The sequence below is a fragment of the Hypomesus transpacificus genome, chromosome 17 (assembly GCF_021917145.1).
Source record: "Hypomesus transpacificus isolate Combined female chromosome 17, fHypTra1, whole genome shotgun sequence".
In the NCBI taxonomy this organism is placed as follows: domain Eukaryota; kingdom Metazoa; phylum Chordata; class Actinopteri; order Osmeriformes; family Osmeridae; genus Hypomesus; species Hypomesus transpacificus.
Genome location: NC_061076.1, coordinates 14073783 through 14096880, shown reverse-complemented (window position 1 = coordinate 14096880; position 23098 = coordinate 14073783). Strand labels below are relative to the sequence as shown.

General features: G+C 52.3%; 1 protein-coding gene across 6 annotated transcripts in view; it reads right to left on the bottom strand.

Annotated features, from left to right (window-relative positions):
- Window positions 1-9570: 9570 nt before the first annotated feature.
- mrtfaa (myocardin related transcription factor Aa) overlaps window positions 9571-23098 on the bottom strand; it is a 33917-nt gene continuing 20389 nt past the window's right edge. For all 6 annotated transcript variants that reach the window (XM_047037883.1, XM_047037882.1, XM_047037885.1 and 3 more), the window contains 15 exons: window positions 19341-19396; window positions 19082-19157; window positions 18550-18711; window positions 17030-17196; window positions 16785-16919; window positions 16385-16638; window positions 15941-16103; window positions 15337-15735; window positions 14166-15170; window positions 13827-14024; window positions 13605-13724; window positions 13108-13251; window positions 12780-12869; window positions 12608-12665; window positions 9571-12354 (listed from right to left, as the gene is read on the bottom strand). In XM_047037883.1, the coding sequence (XP_046893839.1) occupies window positions 11783-12354; window positions 12608-12665; window positions 12780-12869; window positions 13108-13251; window positions 13605-13724; window positions 13827-14024; window positions 14166-15170; window positions 15337-15735; window positions 15941-16103; window positions 16385-16638; window positions 16785-16919; window positions 17030-17196; window positions 18550-18711; window positions 19082-19157; window positions 19341-19396 (3599 nt within the window). In that variant the 3' untranslated portion in view covers window positions 9571-11782. The remainder of the gene's footprint in view (window positions 12355-12607; window positions 12666-12779; window positions 12870-13107; window positions 13252-13604; window positions 13725-13826; window positions 14025-14165; window positions 15171-15336; window positions 15736-15940; window positions 16104-16384; window positions 16639-16784; window positions 16920-17029; window positions 17197-18549; window positions 18712-19081; window positions 19158-19340; window positions 19397-23098) is intronic.

Genomic DNA, 23098 nt, shown 5'->3' with positions numbered 1-23098 from the left:
GCTGGGGTAGAGACTTGAGGGGAGCGGGGCAGGATGGATCACCGTATCCAGGTTACAATGCCAAAAGCAAGGCACTTGGAGTTGTGGAAGTGTTTTTTGAAAGTGTTTCTTTCAACTTTTGGCTCATATGCTTTTGGAGGATTTGATCACCCCTTGAATGCAGAAGATCATTTACGTATTTTTGAATACGACCTCCAAACTAACTCTGTGATGCATGCACATATATATATGTATATATACATACATATATATACATATGACTATATAACTGTAACATAAAAATAGCCTTTAACAGTATTCCTTAGTTGTGAATGCAGGTGTTTGTAATGAATCACTCTAAATGCAGGGGCTGAGCAGCTAAGCCCGCTCGTTGAGACACGACAGAGAGGAAGCGAACGGGCAGGATAGTGCGTCCTTGGCTCGTTGACACCGTACTCTCGACTCGACAGCAATTGATTTGCACGGGAGTCCGACACCAACTCGGTCCACCCAGGCCGTCTCTCCCCGTATGTTTCTGCAGACTCTCCCACCAACGAGCCCCGCCCTCCGGCCCACCGACCTCCTCCTAAAGTCAGAAGCCAGCGAGCGATGCCTCTTTCCCGCCCAATGCATGCACTACAGGTGTCCAACATTGTTGTTTACAAGAATCAGAGTCACACCTGTTGTTTGTTTTGTTTTGTTTACACCTGCAGCTAGCAAACTCCTCCCCACCACCAGGCTGCTAGCTCCATCCACGAGCTCCAGCAGTACCCCCCCCTCCCCCCCCACACTCTGGGCTCCTGTACACGGGGAGGGATGGTGGGGAGCCTCCAGCGTTCTGCTCCTGCATGGTCTTCCAAGCTGTTCCCAGCCAGGGGACGCTCCTTGCCTCCTCACAGCAGGACCACGCTATAATTAATGACAGCCTGTTCGTAACATGGCAGGCCCATACGTACTCACACACAATCACAAACACACGCACACACACACAGACTCATCAGGTGTGCATGATCAGCAGGCATTTTGCCATGTTATGAACCTTACTAACGTTATGGGGGTTTGCAACTTTTGTGTGGTACTGTGGTGGGAACGCTAATCGGGTCTGATGCAGCTTCCGTGACATCAAAACATAAAGGAACACCACTAGACATTACTGTGGGAAAATTAGTCTTTTTTTTGCTAGTTAGGAGACTGGGCTTAGGCTAGAGTTGAAATGGAGTGCTGTAGTTGGGTACGTCACAGCATCCGGTGAATCAGTTGTTGCGTAACCTCTGTGCAAGACCCACTCTGGGAATCTGGGCATGTTTTTTTGCTTGGAGAGAAGAAAAGCCTATCATAAATAGACAAGTTTGCTGGGATATGCATGAGGCCATTTGAATATGTATCATGCACATCTGCACACATAGCTACAGTGGTACGCAGCTTGCATGCTCTCTCCTCTGACGTCCTGCTTCAGTCGGAGCAGATCCACACTCTTAGGGCCAGAGAGGAGAGGCTGTTATGAAATGCTTCCCAGAGATTAAAAAAAGAAAACGACCATAATATTCTATGGACTGAACTCCTTCATCATTTAGCTTCGAGATGGTGGAATAAGAAATGGCCGTGCGCGAGAAACAAGCAATATGTTCTGTTCTGCAAAGCAATAATGGACTAAGACCCTAGGCTGGGAGGGGGTTGTGTGAGCATGAGGACGTCTGCCAAGCCCCTCAGGTCTGTACTCGTGTCAGTATCTCTGGGTCTTCTAAACCAAACAATGATCTGGCCCACACTCCCCAGCAGACTGCTCATTGACTGAGCCCTCCCTCTCCTCTCCTCCTCCGCCCCCACCCCCGCTCCTCCTCCCTCCCATCGCCGGGTCTGATGGAATAACAGCAGGAGGATATGACATCACGGAATTGGAACTCGTTGAGATCTCCGGCATTTTATCTTGCCGTCAAGCTTCATGAGGATCCTCTGAATCCAGTCTATCAAATGAAATCCAATGTTGAAGGAAAAAAGTAAGGCCTCGGAAAAGAACTAATCATCCTGCTAAAACAAACTCACCGTGGGGAGCTAATGTTACTAAGGTGAGATAATGAAGGCTAGCTTTTCTAGCTGTACTCGGCTGTTTGTAAAGTTTGACGCTGAGTGAGGCTGGTGTTGTAATATACCTGGACAAACATTGCCTGGAGGCTGGCTCACAGCGAGCTCTGGAAATACCACAGCAATCTCTAGCCTCCGCGGACATAACGAAGCACTTGATTGGCTTGAGAGGCTGCTCCCTCGTATCCCTCCCGCGCTATTGGAAGGTTTCCCTGGTGATCAAACTCCCTGAGGGACAGCTGCCAATGAGACAATGACACGGTCATGAATTTCCACCTGGGATGAAGGGTCCTGATGAGCCCCAGGTGTGACTCTCCACAGTACTGGACTACTGTGGGTGACACAGCTCCAGCTTCTGGCTAGCCTCAGAGACAGGGTACGGAGATGGTGGTGGTGCTGACGGATGATTTAATCAGTGGAAAGGCTAACTTTGAGCCCAAACAGCCTCTTCCTCTGCTTCTTTACAATTGGACTGTGTAAATACTCTCCTATCACGGCAAAGTGATGGGACAAAGCGACGAGGAGGCGTTTGTCTCTCTCACCACCCAGTATGGCTCGGCAGAGCTCGGTGCAGTCCCCAAAACTCAGTGAATCAGCAGAAACTGAGTACACCTAACTGATTCAACCAAACAGTGTGAAGGCCCGTGGCGCTGTTTGGGGGATGTCACCTTAGAGTGAATTACTCAATCTCCACTGATTACCACCGTGGCACCCTCAAAGAGCTCAATGACTGTTCTTTGTAAAGCGTCCTCCAGCCGCAAGTATTCTACGACAGGTTATGTGAATGCAACCTGGTAGACATACTTGGGTTTCCTTCCTAGCAATATATTGTGTGTGATTCTCTGTTTCACTTCTTGGTTTTGTTCGTTTTCTTTTTTGTACCATGTTCTGGTTCGGAGTTGTGTCCAAAAAAATGCTACATTTGACTGATGAAAGACGAAGTGCTTCCGGGATGTTCCTTTTTTTTTCAACACAACCACCCCCTCCAGAGTGTTTTCTGTGGTTGAAGCGTCGTGCTGTTCTGGGTTACATTGTACGGTACTAACACTCATGTCTTCATGTCATACACGCATTGTATCCAAGTGCTTTGGCAACACATTTAGCTAAAGATGAAGAAATCGATTTTTGTGATCATTGTGCAGCTTCTTTCTGCAAAATCATGTGTTGTTTCATACTTTTCGGTAGTAGACTACCTTTGATTGCTATGTACTCGTGTATATACTGTATGCTGTACCACTTGTCTGCTGTGAACTTTGTTGAACTTTGTTTATATAAGGGCTTTTTATAGTTAAACAAACAAGGAAAAGGAGTCTTTCTCTTGTGGTAGCGTAGAGTGGAGATCCAGAGATGTTACCAGCCCTCTGGTGGCCCGGTGTCCGGGTCCCTTCGACTGCCGCGTCCAAACTAATATGTTCTGACATCATCTGTGATTTGGCTGCATGGGTCTCTGTGGGTTGCTAGCTGGCGAGAGCGTTGATGACCCCCGGAGTGGTGGAGCAGATTTGACAACATCTGAGGCTTGGGAGTAGAGGCCCCCTCCTCGTCCTCCTCTTCGTCCTTCTCCTCTTCCTCCTACTTTTCCTCCTCCTCGTCCTCCTCCTCTTCCTCCTCTTCCTCTTCCTCCTCCTCCTACTCTTCCTCCTCCTCTTTCTCTTCCTCCACCTCCTCAATCTCCTACAGGCATACCGTTTTCCTCCCGGCCCTCCTCTTTAAAACATGCTTCTAGGCTCCTCCTACAGACCCCGGCCCTTTGAACAGGAGCCTATAGGACAGCATTATACCCATCTCAACCAACCCTTCCTGTCCCCCCTCCACACACACACACGCACACACACTTACACACACACGCAGACACATAAACACAGTGGGATCCATCTAGGAAGGGTGGCAAGGTATTTGACTGCCATACTTTACCCAGCATGCATCAGGCTCGGCTACAGTGCCGTCCAAACTGATCAATAGACTAATCCCATTAAAGACGCGGGACAATTGGATTGTTGAAATGAAATAGCCGACTAATTTAATTCTCATTCGACCCGTGACTTACACTACCATGCGCTATTAAAATGAATCGGCAAATTGTTTTTGACACTTCTAATATGCCTTGTCTGTCTCTGAATGAAGACATAGTGTAATTTAGGTGGAGGGGCATTAGCATGTTTGACCTGCGGTTGTTATGACACAGCTGCAGGGCTGTTAGAGATAATCAGATAGCAATCTATAAATACCTCTGGTTGCAGGTGATCTCATGTTGCGTTAATATCTGAGTGTATGCTGGTCTTTATTCATAGTTCAGGGCCAAAGGAAATGGAACAAAGAAGGAATAGGTAATGGGAATGGGTTCAAGGGGAAAACATGTTTGTGATGACGAGATGCTCTCGATGCACAACTATGCATATGCATACAGGACTGTAGCATGTCGATTTGCATACCCTACCCCCACCTCTCCCTCACACACACACACACACACAAACACCAACACACACGCACACAATCCAGATCCAGTAAACAAATTCACAGAGCGGGGTTGGGAAGGTACCCTTGGCAGGCTCAGTCCAAAGAACACCAATCCAATTTGGAACCCTGACACCGAGCCTGCGAACAGTGAAGCGTGTTCCACATTCCATGAGGTCATCCTATTTATGTGGGCATCCCCGCCTCTCACTGTCCCCTGCCTGGCACTTGTTCTGGGTCCCCCACGCAGCCCTGCCCGCCCCCCTCCCCCCAACTCAGGCCCAGAGCTGGGGGGGGGGGGGGGGGGGGGGGGTTGCTAGTTCACCCACCTTTGAAAGCTCCTGCCCCAGGTGACTCTAAGGCTCTCCAGTGGGGGGGGTGTTAAAAGAGTGTGTGTGCACAGGGCCACTGTGTGCAGCGTGTGTGTGTGTGTGTTGTAGGGGTGGGTCCAGGGGCATGAAGGCCCAGCTGTCAGTGATGTCTCATTTGTACTCCTTCAGGGCCTGGACCACATCCATCACACAGAGCAAAAGGGCCAAGCGCCACAAACCACGTCCCCCCATTAGACTGCCTTCCCCTCTCTTTCTCTCTCTCTCTCTCTCTCTCTCTCTCTCGTTTCTCTCTCTCTCTCTCTCGCTCTCTCTCTCTCGCTCTCTCGTTCTCTCTCTCTCCCTCTGTCTCTCTCTGTCTTTCCCTCTTGCTGTATGTCACTCTTGTTCCATCCTTCTCTCTGTTTCTCTCTCTGTCACTAGTTTGCTGTCCCTCGAGTCTCTCTCTCAAATGTTTGTCACCTCAGTTTTGTTTGTTTACTATTTCTTCCCCCATCTCTCCCACCCCCGGTCACTGTTGCTCTCTATCTTGTTCTCTTTCTCTCTCACAGTCTTTTTTATTTTCGAGCTCTCTCTCCTCTTTTTGCCAGGAGTCACATCCCCAAGCCATGCACCAGATTTCAAATGTTAACAATCAGGTCAAAAGAGCTTGAAATAACATTATTATTTCCGCCACCTGCTTACTAATGTTAATACAACTACTCTCACAATTAAAGGTCAGAGATTTTGCATTCAAATGTTAGAACTACAGTTTCAGTGGCCTCCTTCTATAAAGATGCATTCAATCACTGACACTGTCTGTCTTACTCAACACTAATCCCCCCTCAGCCCCCCAGCCCCCAATCCCCCAGCTCTGTCCAAATGTACCCCTCACAGTTCAAACAGACCTCAGTGTTTAGAAGGGCAACATCACAACAGCTACTGGGTTGTTTGTTCCCTGGAGTCTCACATCCTGCTGACATATTGAGAGTTGGTTGGTTATCAAAGATGGTTATAATAATGACAAAAATGATGATGACGAAGATGATGATTGTGTACGTTTTTACAGCACTAATTATTATAATTTTTGAGGAACAGTCAAGGTCAAACGTATTGTCTGGCTTTTTAAGCATCTCTTTTAAGAGGAAAACTTACTTAAATGTTCTTTGTATGAACTTGATAAAAAATTAAAATGGTCAGAGAAACGGTGTTCTGGTATGTCGCGTGAGTCTTTCAAAATAAAAGTGAGACGGGTTATGGAGAGACGCGGGAGATATCCCACTGCAGGGGAAGGCAAGAGGAATAAAGAACTGGAGATAGAATAAGAAAAACCAAGCATCAGTGAGAATAGGATAAAGATAAACAAGGGGGGAGTGAGCAAATGAGAGAGATTGCCGACGGGAGAGAGCGAAAGAGAAAAACACGAGAATGAGAAAGGCACCGGAGAGAGAGCGAGAGAGGGGGAGAGAGAGAGAGAGAGAGAGAGAGAGAGGGAGAGAGAGAGAGAAAGAGAGAGAGAGAGAGAGAGAGAGAGAGAGAGAGAGAGAGAGAGAGAGAGAGAGAGAGAGAGAGAGAGAGAGAGAGAGAGAGAGAGGGAAAATACGTGAGAAAGAGAAAGAGAGGAACAGAGAAAGGGAGAGCTTGAGTGTGAGAGAGAGGGAGAGGAAAAAAAACAATAGAGAAAGAGAGCGAGATCGGGAGAGGCCCGAGGGTGAAAACGGAGGACCTTTCTCTCCCGTCCCTCCCTGACCAAGACTGAGAGGCCGAGGCCGTGCTTCTGCGCCCTTCCTCTGTGTCTGCGTTTCTGAGCAGGTTTTACTGGCACCTGACATGGTAAGATAAGAGGAGACGGGCAGCACAAAGGAACCACAGTCAATAATGACAGGATGGTGGAGAGAGGGAATAAATCACCGAGCTACGGAAGGGGGAAGAAAGGGAGAGAGGCAGAGAAAGAGGGCAGGAGGAAGACAATCAGGGACGACGCGAGAAGAAAAGACGTAACAAAAAGCGCAGCGGAAAACGGAGAAGGACGTTTCCAGACGGGAGAAAGGGCGCGCACAACTGAAAGAATGGAACATGAGAGACGGAGAAAGAGAAGAAGAGGAGAGGGAGAGGGAGCGAGTGAGAGAGAATGGAGCTAGATGAAAAGGGACAAAAAACGAGGGAGACAGCCACACCGGAGAGTGGGAGAAAGGAGAGATGAGCTCACCACCAGAGCCAGTATTGTGATGGTAATACCACTAATGTTGTGATTGATTGTGAAGTGTGCGGCAAGGATAGGGGGCTGCCTTGTGGCGCTCGAGGGGGGGGTTGGGGCCCAGAAGAGGAGGTTTGGGACAGGCAACAGTCTGGCACTGCGGTGGGTGGTGAGAGAGAGAGGTGTGTGCTTGGGGTTGGGGGTGGGGGCGGACTGCGGAGATTAAGGACATGAAGATGTGGAAACCAAACACACACACACTCGCATACACACACACGCGCTGATGCAGCGACCCACATACATATGCTCATTCCATCTCCCTCACCCCCTTTCCTCATTTCTTGTAACACTGCTACACACTTACACACTTACACACACACGCGCGCAAGCACTCGCGCCACTCTGCAAGCCTGGCCGGCGACAGCTCCATCAATCTGGTTGGCTCACGGTCTGCACACAGCAGCTGTCAGCGCACAAGGCAGGGAGGTTGCAGGCTGTGCAGACAGGTTTAAGAAGAGGAGGGAGGGGGGGGGGCGGAGGGAGGGAGAGAGAGAAAGCGTGTGCGTGCGCGTCGGCAACACAGGGAGGGGAAGGGATTGGCGGTGAGCAGACACGGGTCAAGATGTTTGGCATGTGCAGGCGCCATGCTTCAAGTGCCACAACAACTCACAGCAGTGGCCTTCCTTATGGACACACACACACACACACCCGTCATCTCTCCCCCCCCCCCCCCCCCCCACACACACGGTCAGCCAAGACCAGACGTAATGGCGTGCGTATGGCCGAACACCGACCACCTGTCCTCTGAGAGCTGAGGAGAGAGATTGACCAGAGACCACAGTACATTAGACGGATGGGCTTCATCGATCTCTCCATCCACCGTTTGCTAAACTCAATTAGCCCTTCCCAAGATGGCGGCAGCACCTGCCGTGTGCCACAGAGACTTGGGACTCCTCTGGAGGGACATCATGTGCGCTGGAACCCTACTAAGGGGGCCACACCACAGCCTGCTGGTAGGAGAGGGTACTACAGGTTAGGGATCTCTTCACATATCTGCCTCATCTATCAAGCTATTTTGCCACATTCGTTTTAGAACCTCCCTTTTTATGATCAAAGTGTCAACCGCCTGGTTGTCATCTGTCAAAGTCGTTTCAACGTGATTGCCTCAACTTCACCGCCCCCCCCCCCCCCCCCCCCCCCCCCCCGCCCGCCCGAGTAACAATGGCAGGTATTTCAGAGAGAAAGGAATTCTGACCACTTCATAAATCGGTGGCGACCCCGATCAATACGTCTGGTTTAAGAGGGCCACGGTACGTGATTGGCCGGTGGATGGTGCAGGTCTGTGGTGGGAATGGGAAGGGAGGGATGGAGGTGGGGGGGAGACAGGCCATAAAGCCTGATGGATTTACCCACAGCACAAAATTAATTAAATGTAGAGGAAGAGATTCATTGCGATTGGACACATCCGTAATGACTGGAAAGACATTTGGGGGGGTGGTGATAGGGGGAGGGGAAGGCGGGGGGATGTGAGGAGAGCAAGGGTACAGCAGAAGACGAGGGGTGTCTAGAAAAGGGGGGGGGGTTTGGCTCTTTAGCTAGGCATTTAATTAGCCCTCAGAATGTGAGTACTTCACTCACCCCCCCACCACCACCATCATCATCCCAGCTGACAAACCAGCGCTCTCCATTGTTGCTACTGCTACTGTGAGCCTGGGAAGAGGGCAGCGTGATGGATTACAGAGGGAGACCAGAGAAAGTACAAGCTTCCACAGATTAACTTTGCTAATTGGGCAGAAAGCGTCCTTCACTTTCCCACAGTTTTACGCACCGGCGCTGAGATGGTTTGTTAAGCTGGAGGAACGGCACCATCACCACAGAGCCAATGAGCTCGGCCCAATCTGAACGACACCATCACCACAGAGCCAATGAGGGCTCGGCCCAATCTGAACGACACCATCACCACAGAGCCAATGAGGGCTCGGTACCATCACTACAGAGCCAATGAGCTCGGCCCAATCTGAACGGCACCATCACCACAGAGCCAATGAGGGCTCAGCCCAATCTGAACGACACCATCACCACAGAGCCAATGAGGGCTCGGCCCAATCTGAACGACACAATCACCACAGAGCCAATGAGGGCTCGGCACCATCACCACAGAGCCAATGAGGGCTCGGCCCAATGTGAACGGCACCATCACCACAGAGCCAATGAGGGCTCGGCCCGATGTGAACGGCACCATCACCACAGAGCCAATGAGGGCTCGGCCCAATGTGAACGGCACCATCACCACAGAGCCAATGAGGGCTCGGCCCGATCTGAACATGGGCACACTCCCTCGTCGGCATAGCCCCGACGCAGCTTCTCGTCCGACTCTGTCAAAATAAAAACACACGACTAACCAGCGTTATTCAGTCTTTTATTTCATTACATTTGTCATCATTCACTTCTCTAAAAAAACAAGAAAATGTGATGCAACGGCCAAATGTGCATTAAGCACCGCCAGTCCCCCCCCCCCCACACACTTCTCCCCCTGCCCCCCCACCTTCCCTCATAGCACCCAGTCCATGGTCGTCATCACAACACCAGGCCTGGGTCAAGCACTGGAAGATATTCTTTTTATTTACCTCACAGTCAAATTGGATTTTTCCTTGATCTGATTGTAGTGGGAGAAACCAAGTGCACTGCCAGCATGGAGGTCATTCTTCTATATTGTTTACAGTTCTCTGTGATGATGAGGGGCTCTGAGGATGGGGATCAAGAGTTGACTTGGAAACGGTCGCCTCCGCCATCTCACAGACACACGCACGTGCAAAATTGCACATGGTATCTGAAAGTATCTTCTAAGGGGGATAGGAAACAAACGTTGACAATTCAAATTCAAACAAGCGAGCTTTGCACAACATTTGCTTTTGTGTGTGTGTGTGTGTGTGTGTGGTGTGTGTGCGTGTATGTGTGAGTTTATATAAGCAGCATGTGCCACTATGTGTATATGCGCGTGCGGTAACGTGCATCTTCAAGGCCGTGCAAATGAGTTTGTAGAATCTCAATACAGACTTTTGACTGAGGTTAAAAGCTCTCACAGTAAGTTTGCACAGCGTGCTCCATTGACAGAAACACTGTCAAAAGAAGGAAATAAACCACTAATGTGCATTATAATATATTTTCAGTGTCCAAACTAGTATTTTACAGTATTACAAGACATAAGCAGGGAGACATTGCATAAAACTCACTCTCTCTGTTGGCAAATGTACTGATACAGTACATTACAGTTTCGCAAGAAGAACAATAAAACCGACCCCAACTTTAAGGACTTTGAAACATGAATGATAAGACCACAGCATCCACCAACGCAGTGACAATTTCAGTGGGCATTGCCGTGGTAACCCCGGCCTCTGGAAGTGTGAAGGCTTCAAACCATCCCACGCTGACGGAAGAGGAAACACACATTTCCATGCCCTTCGTTGTGTAGTCAGAGTCAAATGCAACCCACCTCTTCCCAATTGACATACAGCATTGTCGCCGTAACTGTTCAACAATCAAGAGTATCAAGTACGTTTATACAGTGTGTGATTATGTGCTGCCTGTGATGGTTGTAGGATCATGTGTAGAAGCCGAGGGACAGCAGGGTGCTCTCAGGAGCTGTGATACTTCCATTGAAAGGGCCGATTATTTTACTGTCAAACGCAGTGTAAAAACATCTCATGTGCATTTTCATGCGACAAAGCTGTATTAACAAACTTCGAAATTAAGACTCAAGTTTCTTCCGAAACATGAAATCATGTTTCATGGCATCTTAAAATATATCCCACTTAATTCCCCAAATAATTGACTGATAATATCTATTAGAAATGTCAAAACTTTGGAGATAACACTATCTGTGCATCTTACAGAGCCTCCCTCCCTCCCCAGCCTCCCCTCCCCATCGCCCCCTCCCCAGCCTCCCCTCCCCAGCCAATGGCTCCTTCTACAGTCCTCCCTCAGAGCTATGGTCTCCAGACTGCTACACCAGGGTCTTGTTCTGACACACCAGTCCGTGAAGCCAAGAGACAGCAGGATGTTTGAGGCATCATATCCCACCACCCGTGCTCTGGTAGCTGTAGGTCTGGCTTTGTTCCGGCTCTGTGTATCAACACAAAAAGTGGGATGCAATTCGAGCACATTCAGGTATCGACTTGGCCGTCTTTCAACCGCGGCAATTAAAAAAATATCAAGGTTTATGGTATGCAGCCAAACCCTGTCAACAGACCCTGAATTCAACAACCAGATCAAAGCGTGTTCCCCATGACAGCCAATCATACACAAGGTTTGAAACAAAGGTACTTGTGTAAGCTCGGGGAAAAGGGCCTTCTTTCTACTGGAGGCAGTGAGAGCACACACACACACAAAAGGCAATCAGTGTGTGTTTCTCCGTACGAGTACGTGTGTGTGTGTGAGACAGTGCTCAGTGTTCTGTACATTCTAACACACCAGTGTGTGTTTGCTGCGTGAAAGTGAAAACAAGGAAGTCAAAAAAATATACATAACAGTAGCAGGCTCCTTATCTGCCACCTCAGGTCTACCCAGAAGCACTTCATCTGAATACATAGCTTCCACAGTTCTGGACCGGTACCGTTTATCCCTCACGGGACCTGTCGATGTCCCAGATGTTGTCGCCATACGGGGGAAGCTAAATCAAGAGCACCCCAAGTGTATGACAGTGTTTGTATCAAGTACTTGAGGCCAGGTGTGCAGAGGAGAGACAGCAGCTGCTCTCTCTGGGCTACAAGCACGAGTCCCAGTGGAGCTGCAGGTCGGAGCCATCTAGGAAGTCTGTGGAGAAGACGCTGGGGGGCCCAAGAGGGGCCAAGCTGGGGGCATCGCTGCCCCCTCCTCCCATGGTGATGTCCAGCCAGTCCATGCTGTCCAGGGCCTGCTCTCCAAAGTCCAGGTTGGGGGGGTTGGGGTGGTAGCCCAGCTCGTAGGTGTCCATAGGGGAGGGGGAGGACGGGTGGTCCAAGATGCTGGGGGTGCTCAACATTTGGCTGTGGAGGTCGTCGATCAAGGTCAAAGGGCAGCCGGGCTCCACCCCTAGGAGGGGCTTGCCCGTCGTGCTCTCCAGGAAGTCCTCCAGACGTCCGCTTCCTGGGCAGCTAAGGCCTTCTGGGTCCGTGGTGGGTGGCGCCTGGTGCTCGTCCTCCGTCGGGGTCCGTGGCGGGGAGTTCTCCGGGTCGGGGGGGGAGGGGGGAGGGAGATGGAGCTGCAGGGGGGAGGAGGGAGGGGAGGAGGCCGGAGTGTTGGCCCGGAGGTGGGCCAGAGAAGGGTCCGGCGCTGGCTTGAAGGTGGCCGAGATTTCTGGTCAACGAGAGATGGATGAAGAGCGTTATTCCACGACGAGGACACGGGAGGACAAGGGCCGGGTTTCCCAGATTCGTTAAAAAGCTCTTAACGCTCAGAGCTTCTTAGGAGCGCTCTAAGAATGCTCTAGAACGCTCATAGAACGCTCCTAAGAAGCTCTGAGCGTTAAGAGCTTCTGAACGAATCTGGGAAACCCGGCCAAGGACAGTAGAATCAGAAGTGAAGCATGTTTGCGGGCTGCCTCTCTTACCTCCCGTCTGGATGAGGATGTCAAACAGGTCGTCCATGTGCTGGGTGGAGCCATGCTCCTGTGAGCAGGAAGGACACACGGTTAGTTTGCAGTCTCCCTGAATGGGCTCCCTGGCCAGGTGAACCTGGACACCCACTGATGACTCTAATGGCTGTGGCGAACACTTGGCTACCTTGTCATCAGGAGAAGAGGGGCAGGTCTTGATGGCGTCAGGGGAGGCAGGGCTGAAGAGGGCGTGCTGGTCCAGATCAGAACACTCCTCCTGACAGAAAGGGAATGGGACAGTTGGTTCTTCGGTTCGCGTACACGTCATATTCACTTCACAAACGACGTCTAATCAGTCAGTCCAGCCCTGTCATTAGGGCTTTGCCACTCAGTACTAAAGTAACTGCGGCCCCGTAGATTTGGTACAACAAGCTGTCCAAAGAGTTCGAAGACCCAGCCTAAAAGTATTGTTCTGTTAGTTAATACGCTACTAGTCCCATGACCGGTTAGCATACCTTCAGAGCTGGCGAAGGCGGGACATCCCCTGAGGGGGCGGAGTCCTCATCCAGGAAGAAAGGCTGGAGATTGGGCGGGGCGGAGAACGAGAGAGCCACCCCTTGCGAGTTGTTGGTTGACACCCGAAGCCCCGCCTTCTGTCCCTGCCCCAAACCAGAAATTAATCTCAATTAGCTGCCGTGCAAATGAACCAGGGGCCTCGGTGCTCGAGCTACCAATATAAATCACTGTGATGAGGACTGTCGTTGGGTTAATTAGCATAATAATGAACCATATGACATGACAGCAGTCAATGGGTCTTATCAAGGATGCTGTCTGTGTCGCCGTTCACTGTCTACATCATTAATTTATATAGTCCTTGGTTATTGGACTCGTTGGAGTCATCCTGGATTAATTGGAACATTAGAGAACATGCATTCACCAGCAGGACAGGTCTTCATTGACCTCTCAGTCTCGTGACAGCGAGGAGACGTGAACTTCGCCACGTCCAGCTCACCTTTCTGGTTGGTTGCTTCCCAAGGCCTGATGTGGTGCTCCTCGGTTTTGATTTGGTGTCAGTGCTCAACGGCAGAGGAGGGGATTGGCTAGGCAGCTTGGTGGGAGGGGACGGTAGTCTCTGGGGGAAGAGAAGTTGGCGATGAGAGATACATCTGAGAAGACGGCGGATGACAAGACCTGGGGCGTGAGAGTGTAGAAGGTGGGTGGACTCGCCAGGTACCTGTAACTCGATGTGATTGTTCGGCTTCCCCTGAGGGGCGTCACTTCCTTGGTTCTCAGTGGTGTGATTGGTCAGTGCAATGAGGAAGTGGTTGCCGTTGCTGTCGGTCACCAGGGTTGGGGTGGAGTGTGCCTTGAGGAGGTCTAGAGGGAAGGAAGAGCTGCTCCCAGTCTGCTGGTTTAGGAACACCTGGGATATCTGAAGATGAGATTAATTGAAGAACAGTTAGGCTTTGAGTAAGGGGTGGTGGAAAAATAATCTACTCCACTACACTACTGGAAATGACCGGACCAGAGGGTTGAATCAAGGCCCAAGTGGTAGACTGGACGGTGTACTGACCTGTTGTGACTGGAGCAGTTGTCGTTGTTCTGGCTGCTGTAAGTGCATCTCCTGTTTAGTCTGCAACACCTGTTGCTGCTTCGACTGAGGCTGTTGCTGCAGCTTCAGCTGTATCAGTTGTTGTTGTTGTTGTTGTTGTTGCGACTGTTGCTGCTGCTTTAGTTGTATAAGCAGTTGCTGTTGGGACTGTTGGGACTGCTTTGTCTGTATCTGTTGCTGGGTCTGCTTGAGCAGCAGTTGTTGCTGCTGCTGCTGTTTGAGCTGCTGTTTGTGGGACTTCTTCTTCCTTTGCTGCGAACGCCTCTGGAGGTTCTGCAGGTTCTGCAGCTGGTTCTGCCGGTTCTGCTGCTGCTGCTGCTTCAGCAACAGCTGCTGCAGGGCCTGCTGCTGGGCGGCCTGCAGCTCGCCGATCCGCAGCGCCGTCTGCTGCCGCCGCAGCTCCTCCAGCCGCCGCTGGCTCGGCAGGATGACGCGCTCGGGCTTCACCTGCGGCCGGACGCGCTCGGGGGCCGCCCGGTCGGGCCTCCGGCTCTCCGCCGGCGCGGCCTCGGGGGCGACCTCGTCCGGGTCGCTGGCTTCCTCCTTGACGGCGACCTCGCCGAGCGCGGCGGGGAGCGGCGGGGGAGGGGGCGGAGGCGGGGCGCGGACGGGGCAGGGGGAGGACGAGACGATGGGGAGGTCTGGCGGCTCCTCTTTCACGCGGAGCAGGACCGCGGCCTCCCCTCCTCCTCCTCCCCCCACTCCTCCTCCTCCTCCTCGCTTCCCCATCTCCAGCTGGCAGCGCAGGGTCTCCACCAGCCTCTGCTTCTGCCGCAGCATGCGCGTCAGCTCCTCGATCTGCTTGTCCTTCTCCTGCAGCATCCGGTCCTTGTCGAGAGGGGGCGCCGGTCGGAGGGCGAGGCAAGGGAAGTGGCAGGAGGAGGGGGTGGAGGGGGTCTCTTCCTTGATGGTGACGGGGGGCTGGGGGGAGGGCTGGAGGCTGAGCTGGGTGAGGGGGGAACTCACCTGAGAAGGAAGGCAGAGGCATGAAAACATGTATTTCGTGAATGGACACATGAGGCACAGTATCGTATTATTTTACCAGCAACCATCCCCATCACAATTTCCTTTTTCGAATCGTGTCCCTCATCATCAACTCGGACAACTCAATCGCCCCGGACAGTGGACCCACCATTTCCCCAAAGGTGTCCCCGCTATAGCTGGCATCGTCTGGGCTCATGGCGGCGGCCGAGCGCTCGGAAGGGACGGGGGACGGCGGAGGGGAGGAGCCGGGGCTGCCAAAGTGCATCGCGTGCTGGGGCGCCGTGGAAGCAAACGGGACGCCCGTCACCCTGACGCCGCTTTCTGCCGCCCGGTGCAGGGCAGAAGAGGACGGCTTCTGTTGCTGCTGCTTGTGAGACAGGTAGGTTCTGGACGATACGGCCCCCGGCCAGGGTGCTCCCCCTGCTGGTGGCGCCGGAGTACTGCCTCCGTTCAGCTCCTGGTAGTTCCTGAGGCGCTCGATGAGGTCGTTCTTGGTGCCGGACACGGGCAGGCTCCTCATCTTCAGCTCGGCCTTCAGCTCGGCCACCTGGGGAGAGGGGGGCGGCGCGGGCGGGAGGGAGGGGGGAACGGAGTCAAAAGAAGAGGATTGAATGAGCTGTCAGTTTTCTACCGTCGTCGCGGTGGTGGACCGATTGTTCGATGCTCTCTTTCCGTATCGATGTGAGCTTCTGCGTTGATATACGAAGCGTGTACATAGGTCACTCCATATCGTTCCTATCGTTCTCACTGACCTTCATTTCATCCAGGTTTGGAGGTAAAGACGCAGGTTTGGCCCCGCCTGCAGGAGGGACATTTGGACGGTTTGGAGCACTCTGACTGGACGGAGTTGATGAGGGGGTGGGGCCAGTGGAGGAGGCGGGGGTGGCAGAAGGAGGCTGCTGTTGATCTGACAGTCTGGAGAGAGGCGGACATGGATGAGACAACGTTGCAATGCACGGCGACAAGTGTTGTACCCGCACATGCACACTCTCGCTCTACACACAAACGACACACACTCTACAAACACACACAGACAAACTACACCTACGTACATACACAAACTACACCCACACGATACTACACACACACACAAACTACACACAGACAAACTACACACACCAACATACGCACACAAACTACACACCAACTACACCCTCACACCCACGTACACGCCACACACGGTGCGCGAGGCTCACTTGGGCGGAGCGGGCAGGATGGTGTGGTAGTTGTAGTGCTGCTGCTGCTGGTTGATGATCTGCAGCTGTAGGAAGAGCTGCTGCTGCTGCAGGATCTTGGCGTAGGACGAGTCCAGCTGGGGCGGGGGCTCCCGCTCGGCCTTCTGGTCCGGGGGGATGTACTGGTGGTACTTGAGCTTCTTCACCTTGGGCTTGGTGTCCTTGGCCTTCTTGGGGCGCTGGGGGGGGCGGTCGGCGCTCGACTTGGAGTGGGACTGGAGGGAGGGACCGGGGAGGGGGAGGTGGGGAAAGAGGGGGGGGGGGGGGTGTGGGGGGAGGGGGTTGAAGGAAGAAGTGGTCAGCGGGGGGTTGTCTGAAGAGAGAGGGAGAGACCTGCTTGGCTGTGCTGACAGTCACTCACCTTTGTCTGAGCTGGTGGGGTCCTTTGAGCGGCGAGAGATGCAGTCCCATTGGTCAACTTCAGGGCCTGGGTGGGGCCAGAGACCGGAGGAAGAGGAGGAGGAGGAGGAGGAAGGGGTGGCACCTGGTTGAGAAACTGAAAGGAGAAACGGCCCCTTTGATTGGAAACACTATGCTTGCTGTGAAGGTGGTTTGTGATTTCACTAGATTGTTCTCTCAATGATTTTTTCCGGAGCCATTTGGTACCTGCGTGGGGGAGGGGTTACTGTTTCCTCCCAGGGTGTCGGTCGGGGAGGGCAGAGGGCCCGCCCCCAGCGGAGAATCCTGGCCAATGAGCTGATCAGGAGACAGAGCATCACTGCTGTCCTCCTCAAACGACGAGCTCTCCCCCGCCACCTTGGGGAAGTCTGTCTCTGAAACGAGACACGCGAAAGGGAGGAAGTCCATCAAAATGCACGAACACAAACAGGGAACATCTCGTTCCCCCCCGGTGGACTCCTGTCTGCCAGCATCGACTGTCTCTCTACCAACCGTCCATCTGTCTGTTTGTTCCTGTCTGTCTCTCTGCCTGTCACTCTGTCTACCCGTGTCCCTGTAGCCCCAGCAGAGGCAGGTGTGCTGGGAAGCCTTGCCCCCCCTGCTGTCTGTGCGCTGGGCAGGTAGCTGGGTCCTCCGCAGGCCCGTGATCAAGCCCATGATTGATGATGTATTTAGTGACGGGAGCCAGTCGGAGCACTCCGACAATCACGCTGCTGCCTGTTCATTTCCCATCAGCGGGAGATGATGAAGAACCACCACGGGGCTGATGAATACCCTGCCAGCCACCAAACACCGCTCCCCCTCTCCCGGTGTGTGCGTGTGTGCGTACACCACCGGTGTGCGTGCGCGTGTGTCTCTGTGTTCCTGTGTGTGGACGTATTTATGTGTGTGTATGTGCGTGTGTCTCTGTGTGACAGTGTGTGGGTGTGTGTCTCTGCGTGTGTGCATTTGTGTGAGAGTATTTGTGTGTGTGTATGAGTGTGTGTGTATGTGTCTGTGTGTATGACAGTGTGTGTGTGTGTGTGTCCGTGTGTATGACAGCGTGTGTGTGTGTGTCTGCGTGTGTGCATTTGTGTGAGAGTATTTGTGTGCGTGTGTATGAGAGTGTGTGTATGTGTCTGTGTGTATGACAGTGTGTGTGTGTGTGTGCGGTGTGTGGAGAGCAGCAGGACTAGGTCACGTCCCTGCTCTCTCAGGATATTACCTGCTGTAATTTGATTGTGGTTATTAAGGCCCCTTCGACAGCCAGGCGCCCCCCCCCCCCCCAGAGGGGCGGGCATGTTGGATTTAGCAGGGCAGGGTTTACCCTCATCTCCCCATCCATCAATCTCCTCTCCTCCTCCCCCCCCCCCCCCCCGGGCCCTGTAATTGCTGGGGCGTACAGTGACTGCAATGGCAGTCCTTTCTGCTCTCTTTAAGTTATGTTCTGATGGGAGGTTGTCAAACAGAAGGTTTACAGGGAAGCAGGCCTGGGCACTCCGAATTGATGTGCGTCGAGACAATTGGGATGGGATTGGTGTGTGTTTATGATCGGGAGCGTGTTTACTTTGTACGACGCTAGCTGGAGGCGTCCGGGGCTGCGGCTACCAGGCTAGCTCGAGGCTGCCGTCGTCATGAAGCAGCAACAACCCTTCCTTGTAACCATATTTGATGTTGCTGTAGTAATTATAACAGTCGATCAGTTATAACCTCGGTATAACCTTCCAGTCAGGAGTGGATGCTGTTACCTATGATGGCCTGCTTGAGGCTGCTGTGGACAGGCAGGATGTTCTTGTGGATCAGCTCCATGGGACCCGGCCGGTGGGAGAGCTTGTCGTTGAGGTCGTCTGCCAGGCGGGCTCTCTTTAGCTGCAGCTGCTTGGCCTGCAGGCACGGTTCCGCAGACGTCTCTACACACACACACACACACACACACACACACACACACACCACACACACACAACACCACATACACAGAACCCCACATACACAGGACACCAGATACACAGAACACCAGATACACAGAACACCAGATACACAGAACACCAGATACACACACACACACACACACAGACATGCATGCACAAACACGCAGACACGCGCACACCACACCACACGCACAAACACACACACAGAACATTAGACACACTAGAAGCGCAGACCCCAAAATAGTGGGTCACCAAGACCAGAGGAAATGGTAACTTGAGAGTTTGGATTTTGGAGGTGCCAAGTCGGTCTTCCCTCGGGGTGAGGATAGGGGGCGCTGTGTCTGAAACTCACCTTCCAGGATGTGCATCCTGACCAGCTCTGCCCTCTCAGGCCGACTTCGGATCTTCCTCTTCAGATAGTCTTCAGTCTAGATGGGGGGGGGGGGGGGCGCGGAGAGAGAGGAGCGGGGGGGCAGGAAGTAGAGAGACAGGACAGTGGGGAAGGGGGAAGGGGGGGGGGGGGAGACGGGCGAGGTTTCAAGAGAGTTCAGCAGAGGAGGTGGGAGATGGAGAGAGACAGAGGGAGAGAGGCATTCTGGGAGGAGACTCACCCGTGCTCGCTCTAAACTGCGTCTCTGTTCGTGGAAGGCGGCCGGACTTTTCAGCGCTGGTGCGGAGGGGAGAGAGACAAAGAGAGAGGGAGAGAGAGGGAAAGAGAGAGGGAAAGTATAGAGGAGGAAAGAGAGGATGAGAGAGAGATCAAAGGAGGCCGTTAACAGGATAGAGTGTACAGATGTTGAATCGGGAACGTGTTCAGCATGCAGAAGTACAAGTCCTTGGGGTTGAGTGCGGAGGCAGAACAACCTACCATCTCACTCTGCTCTCCCTCCCCGCACAGAAGTGAGTGGCTGTTGGCCTGTAGCCAGCACAGCATAAACCCAACCATACCTCAGCATAGCTAGCAGCATAGCTATAGTCATAAAGCCATCCTCTGAAGTGACCATATCATTCAATGGCTGAATGCACTACCCATTACCAAACCGCACATCATTACAATGTGTGTGTGTGTGTTCATGTAGGTGTGTGTGTGTGTGGGTGCATTTAATGGAATGGCAACTTCAAAGCGTTCTACTCTAACACGTTTCCACTGAAGGTACAGAACCGTAAATCCAGCCTCTGGCTACAGAGCTGCACTAGTTTACTTTGCCTGTTTAACTCCACAGTTAAACAGGCAAAGTAGTCTGACTCTTGACAAACTGGGCTGTTTAACTCAAATGCGACACATTACTATGGCGTAGCCTTCAAAACGGCGCCTCAAGTTGACATTTGTGGTTTCCCAGCCATTGACGGAGCAGGTGGAAGTCGATTACGGCAGCTCGTGTCGCCAGCATCCTGTCAATGCGGCGCAAAAGGGCTCTTTTTCACAGACACCTCTGATCTCTCGTTTTCAAAACCAGGAGACTTGCAAGGTGGAACTGAGGCTTCCCCCACCTACACACCTTCTCTGTCTGCAGAGAAGCGACGAGCTAACCTCAATTAGAGTCTGCCTCCTCTTATTGAGACAGCAGGGGTAGAGGAAATATAGACAGAGAGAAAGAGTGTGTGTGTGTGTGTGGTGGTGTGTGTGTGAAAGAAAGGGCCAGAGAGAGAGAGAGAGAGAGAGAGAGAGGGCCAGAGAGAGAGAAAGCAATAGCAATAAGAGAGAGACACCGTGAAAGGGAGACAGCGATAAAGAGACGCTACGCTAAGCTAACATCATCACCAACACGTCGGGCCACTGCTCCCTCCCGCCCCACCAGAGAGCCGACCCGGTGGGTCAGCTGGCCACGGGCCAGACTCGTGGTCCAGACTCAAGCCTCAGTGCACCCCGCTGAGCATCAGCACATCACTCCTGCCCCCCTGGGCAGAGGGAGAGAAGGGGGGGTGAAGGGGGTAGGTGGCCTCCACAGACGGGGTCGAGAGGGCCTGTCAATCAGCCCGGGGGGAGGGGGGGGGGGGGGCGAGGAGAGGGTCAGTGCAAAAAGACCTCTTTATCTGCCTGGGTGCCTGCATTATCATACTGCGGGCCTTCCTCCCCCCCCACTCCACTCACCCCCTCCCCAAACCCAGCTTCTGCGTAAGGATTATTCTTTGGAGGCAGCTGGAGCTGACACAGAAGAGGAGAGAGAACTACAGCCGTGGGATGGAGGCAGACTGATGTAGGTGCAGCTTGGACGACATCACAGCACGGTTCCCAAGAGCTTGGCACACTGCCATTTGTTTGGGCTGATGTGTATTTGCGTATTTCCTTCCTCATCTTACTTCCTAAGTCTGTCTTCCTCCTCCTGATAGAAACCTGCCCTGACCGGCGAAACAAACAGCACCAATCAAAAACCTCACCTGCCTGGTCACTTCCACCAATCGGACACAACCTGGGACTGGTGTCCTATTCTGGCACATTCCATTCATGCAACCTCTTCAATGATGACGTGAACTCTACAGTTTGCCCAATCATTGACCAACCAGATTGCGACATCAGCAACCTCTTGCACCAAGACTAGACTTAGGCAGCTGTCCTCATCCCCGAGCCACACACACATAGCCACTCCAGAGGACAATAAGTACCCTAGTCAAAGCGAATGTAAATGAGCATGCCTCTCACATGCCACCATCCGCCTGTGTCAGTGTTGCGCTTAGCGGTTGGGCTAAAGAACGGCAAACACAAACAGAACTCTTTCAGTACCATGACACGCAACGGTCGAGGGGGTGAGCTAAGCGACAACCACTCCTGTGCACTTGGTGCGTGCCTGTGTGTCCTCCCCCAGGGAGCTTGACTATAGGCACAGTGTGTCTTAGGCCTGGTGTTGCTAACATGGGAGCTTGGGTATCACTGTGGATGCTTATTATAGCCAAGTATGTCATGCTGGGTGAACCTAACACACCCTCACACACCACAGCCGCTCAACCTTGCTCACAAGGGGGGGGGGGGGGGGGGGCTGGTGAGCACACACACAAACTAGGGCTGGGCGATTATTTTTTTTGCATTGATTTGTCGTAGTCGTAAAGATATCTTCACATTAATTCATTTTCAATAATATCGATGACGTCGATAGAGAATCATTAGGAACAGCCGTCTATTGAGCGTATAGCGTCATACTGAAGAGAACTTCGAGAGCGCTGCATTGACTGCGAGTGATCAAGACTAGTATATTATTGAGTTTAGCTAAAAGTTAGTCTCTTGGGCAGAGCAGAAGGGTCCGCAGTTAGATAACCAGTTGAAACTGGTCAAGGAGTAGCTAGCCAGTGAGTCATTTTCGCTTTCAGGGTACTCAGGATATTCTTTTGTTTGGCAGTAATTGGGGGCGTTGTATCTGCGCATTAGCATATTTAAGGCGGTTAGGGTTACAGAGGCAGCCTCGTCTGCCAGCCTCGTCGCACGAAGACTCAGTCGAACAAAGACAAGGAGTCTACCTGCGGAGTCCACCGAGGAAGGCCGACGAGGCGGATCACCTCTTCTGATAAGTATCAACCTATTTATATTCATATTTGGATTATATTCTACCTAGAATTTATTCATAGCTAGCATGTGTTTCCTTAGCATTCCTGTTCATTACACTACCCGTAGACGTAGATATGTCACAAAGTATATTCGGTCAACTTCTAACCTTCACTACATATCCAGTTCTTCTCCACCTGCCCTGTCTCTTTCCTTAGGGCTCTGGAACTGCCAGTCTGCTGTGAACAAGGCAGACTTCATCCCGGCGTTTGCATCCCATGCTTCTCTTCATGCCCTTGCGCTGACTGAGACATGGATCCGCCCAGAGAACACTGCAACTCCAGCTGCTCTCTCCGTCAAGCACTCCTTCACTCACTCACCCCGCTCAACCGGGCGGGGTGGTGGGACAGGGTTGCTTCTTTCCCCACATATTAAATACACATCCACACCACTCTCTGTTACTGCCAAATCATTTGAACACCATTATGTGATGCTAACTAATCCTATCAAAGCATGCTTAATTGTTCTTTATCGCCCACCAGGACCGCTAGCCGACTTTGTGGAGGAGCTGGACATGCTCCTCAGCGTCCTTCCGGATGATGGAACCCCCCTGATAATCCTTGGGGACTTCAACATCCACCTTAAAGGAATGCAGGCTGTCGACTTCTTGTCTCTCCTGACCTCCTTCGACCTGACGCTGCTGAGCACACCGGCGACCCACAAGGCAGGCAAACAGCTAGACCTCGTCCTGACACGTAACTGTATCACTGACTTAACCTCTGTAACCCCACTGCACATCTCTGATCACTACTTTATCCAATTCACTGTCTCTCTCCCTCCAATCCCTCCTACCTCCCCTCCCCTCGTAACTTTCCGGCGCAACCTCCGCTCGCT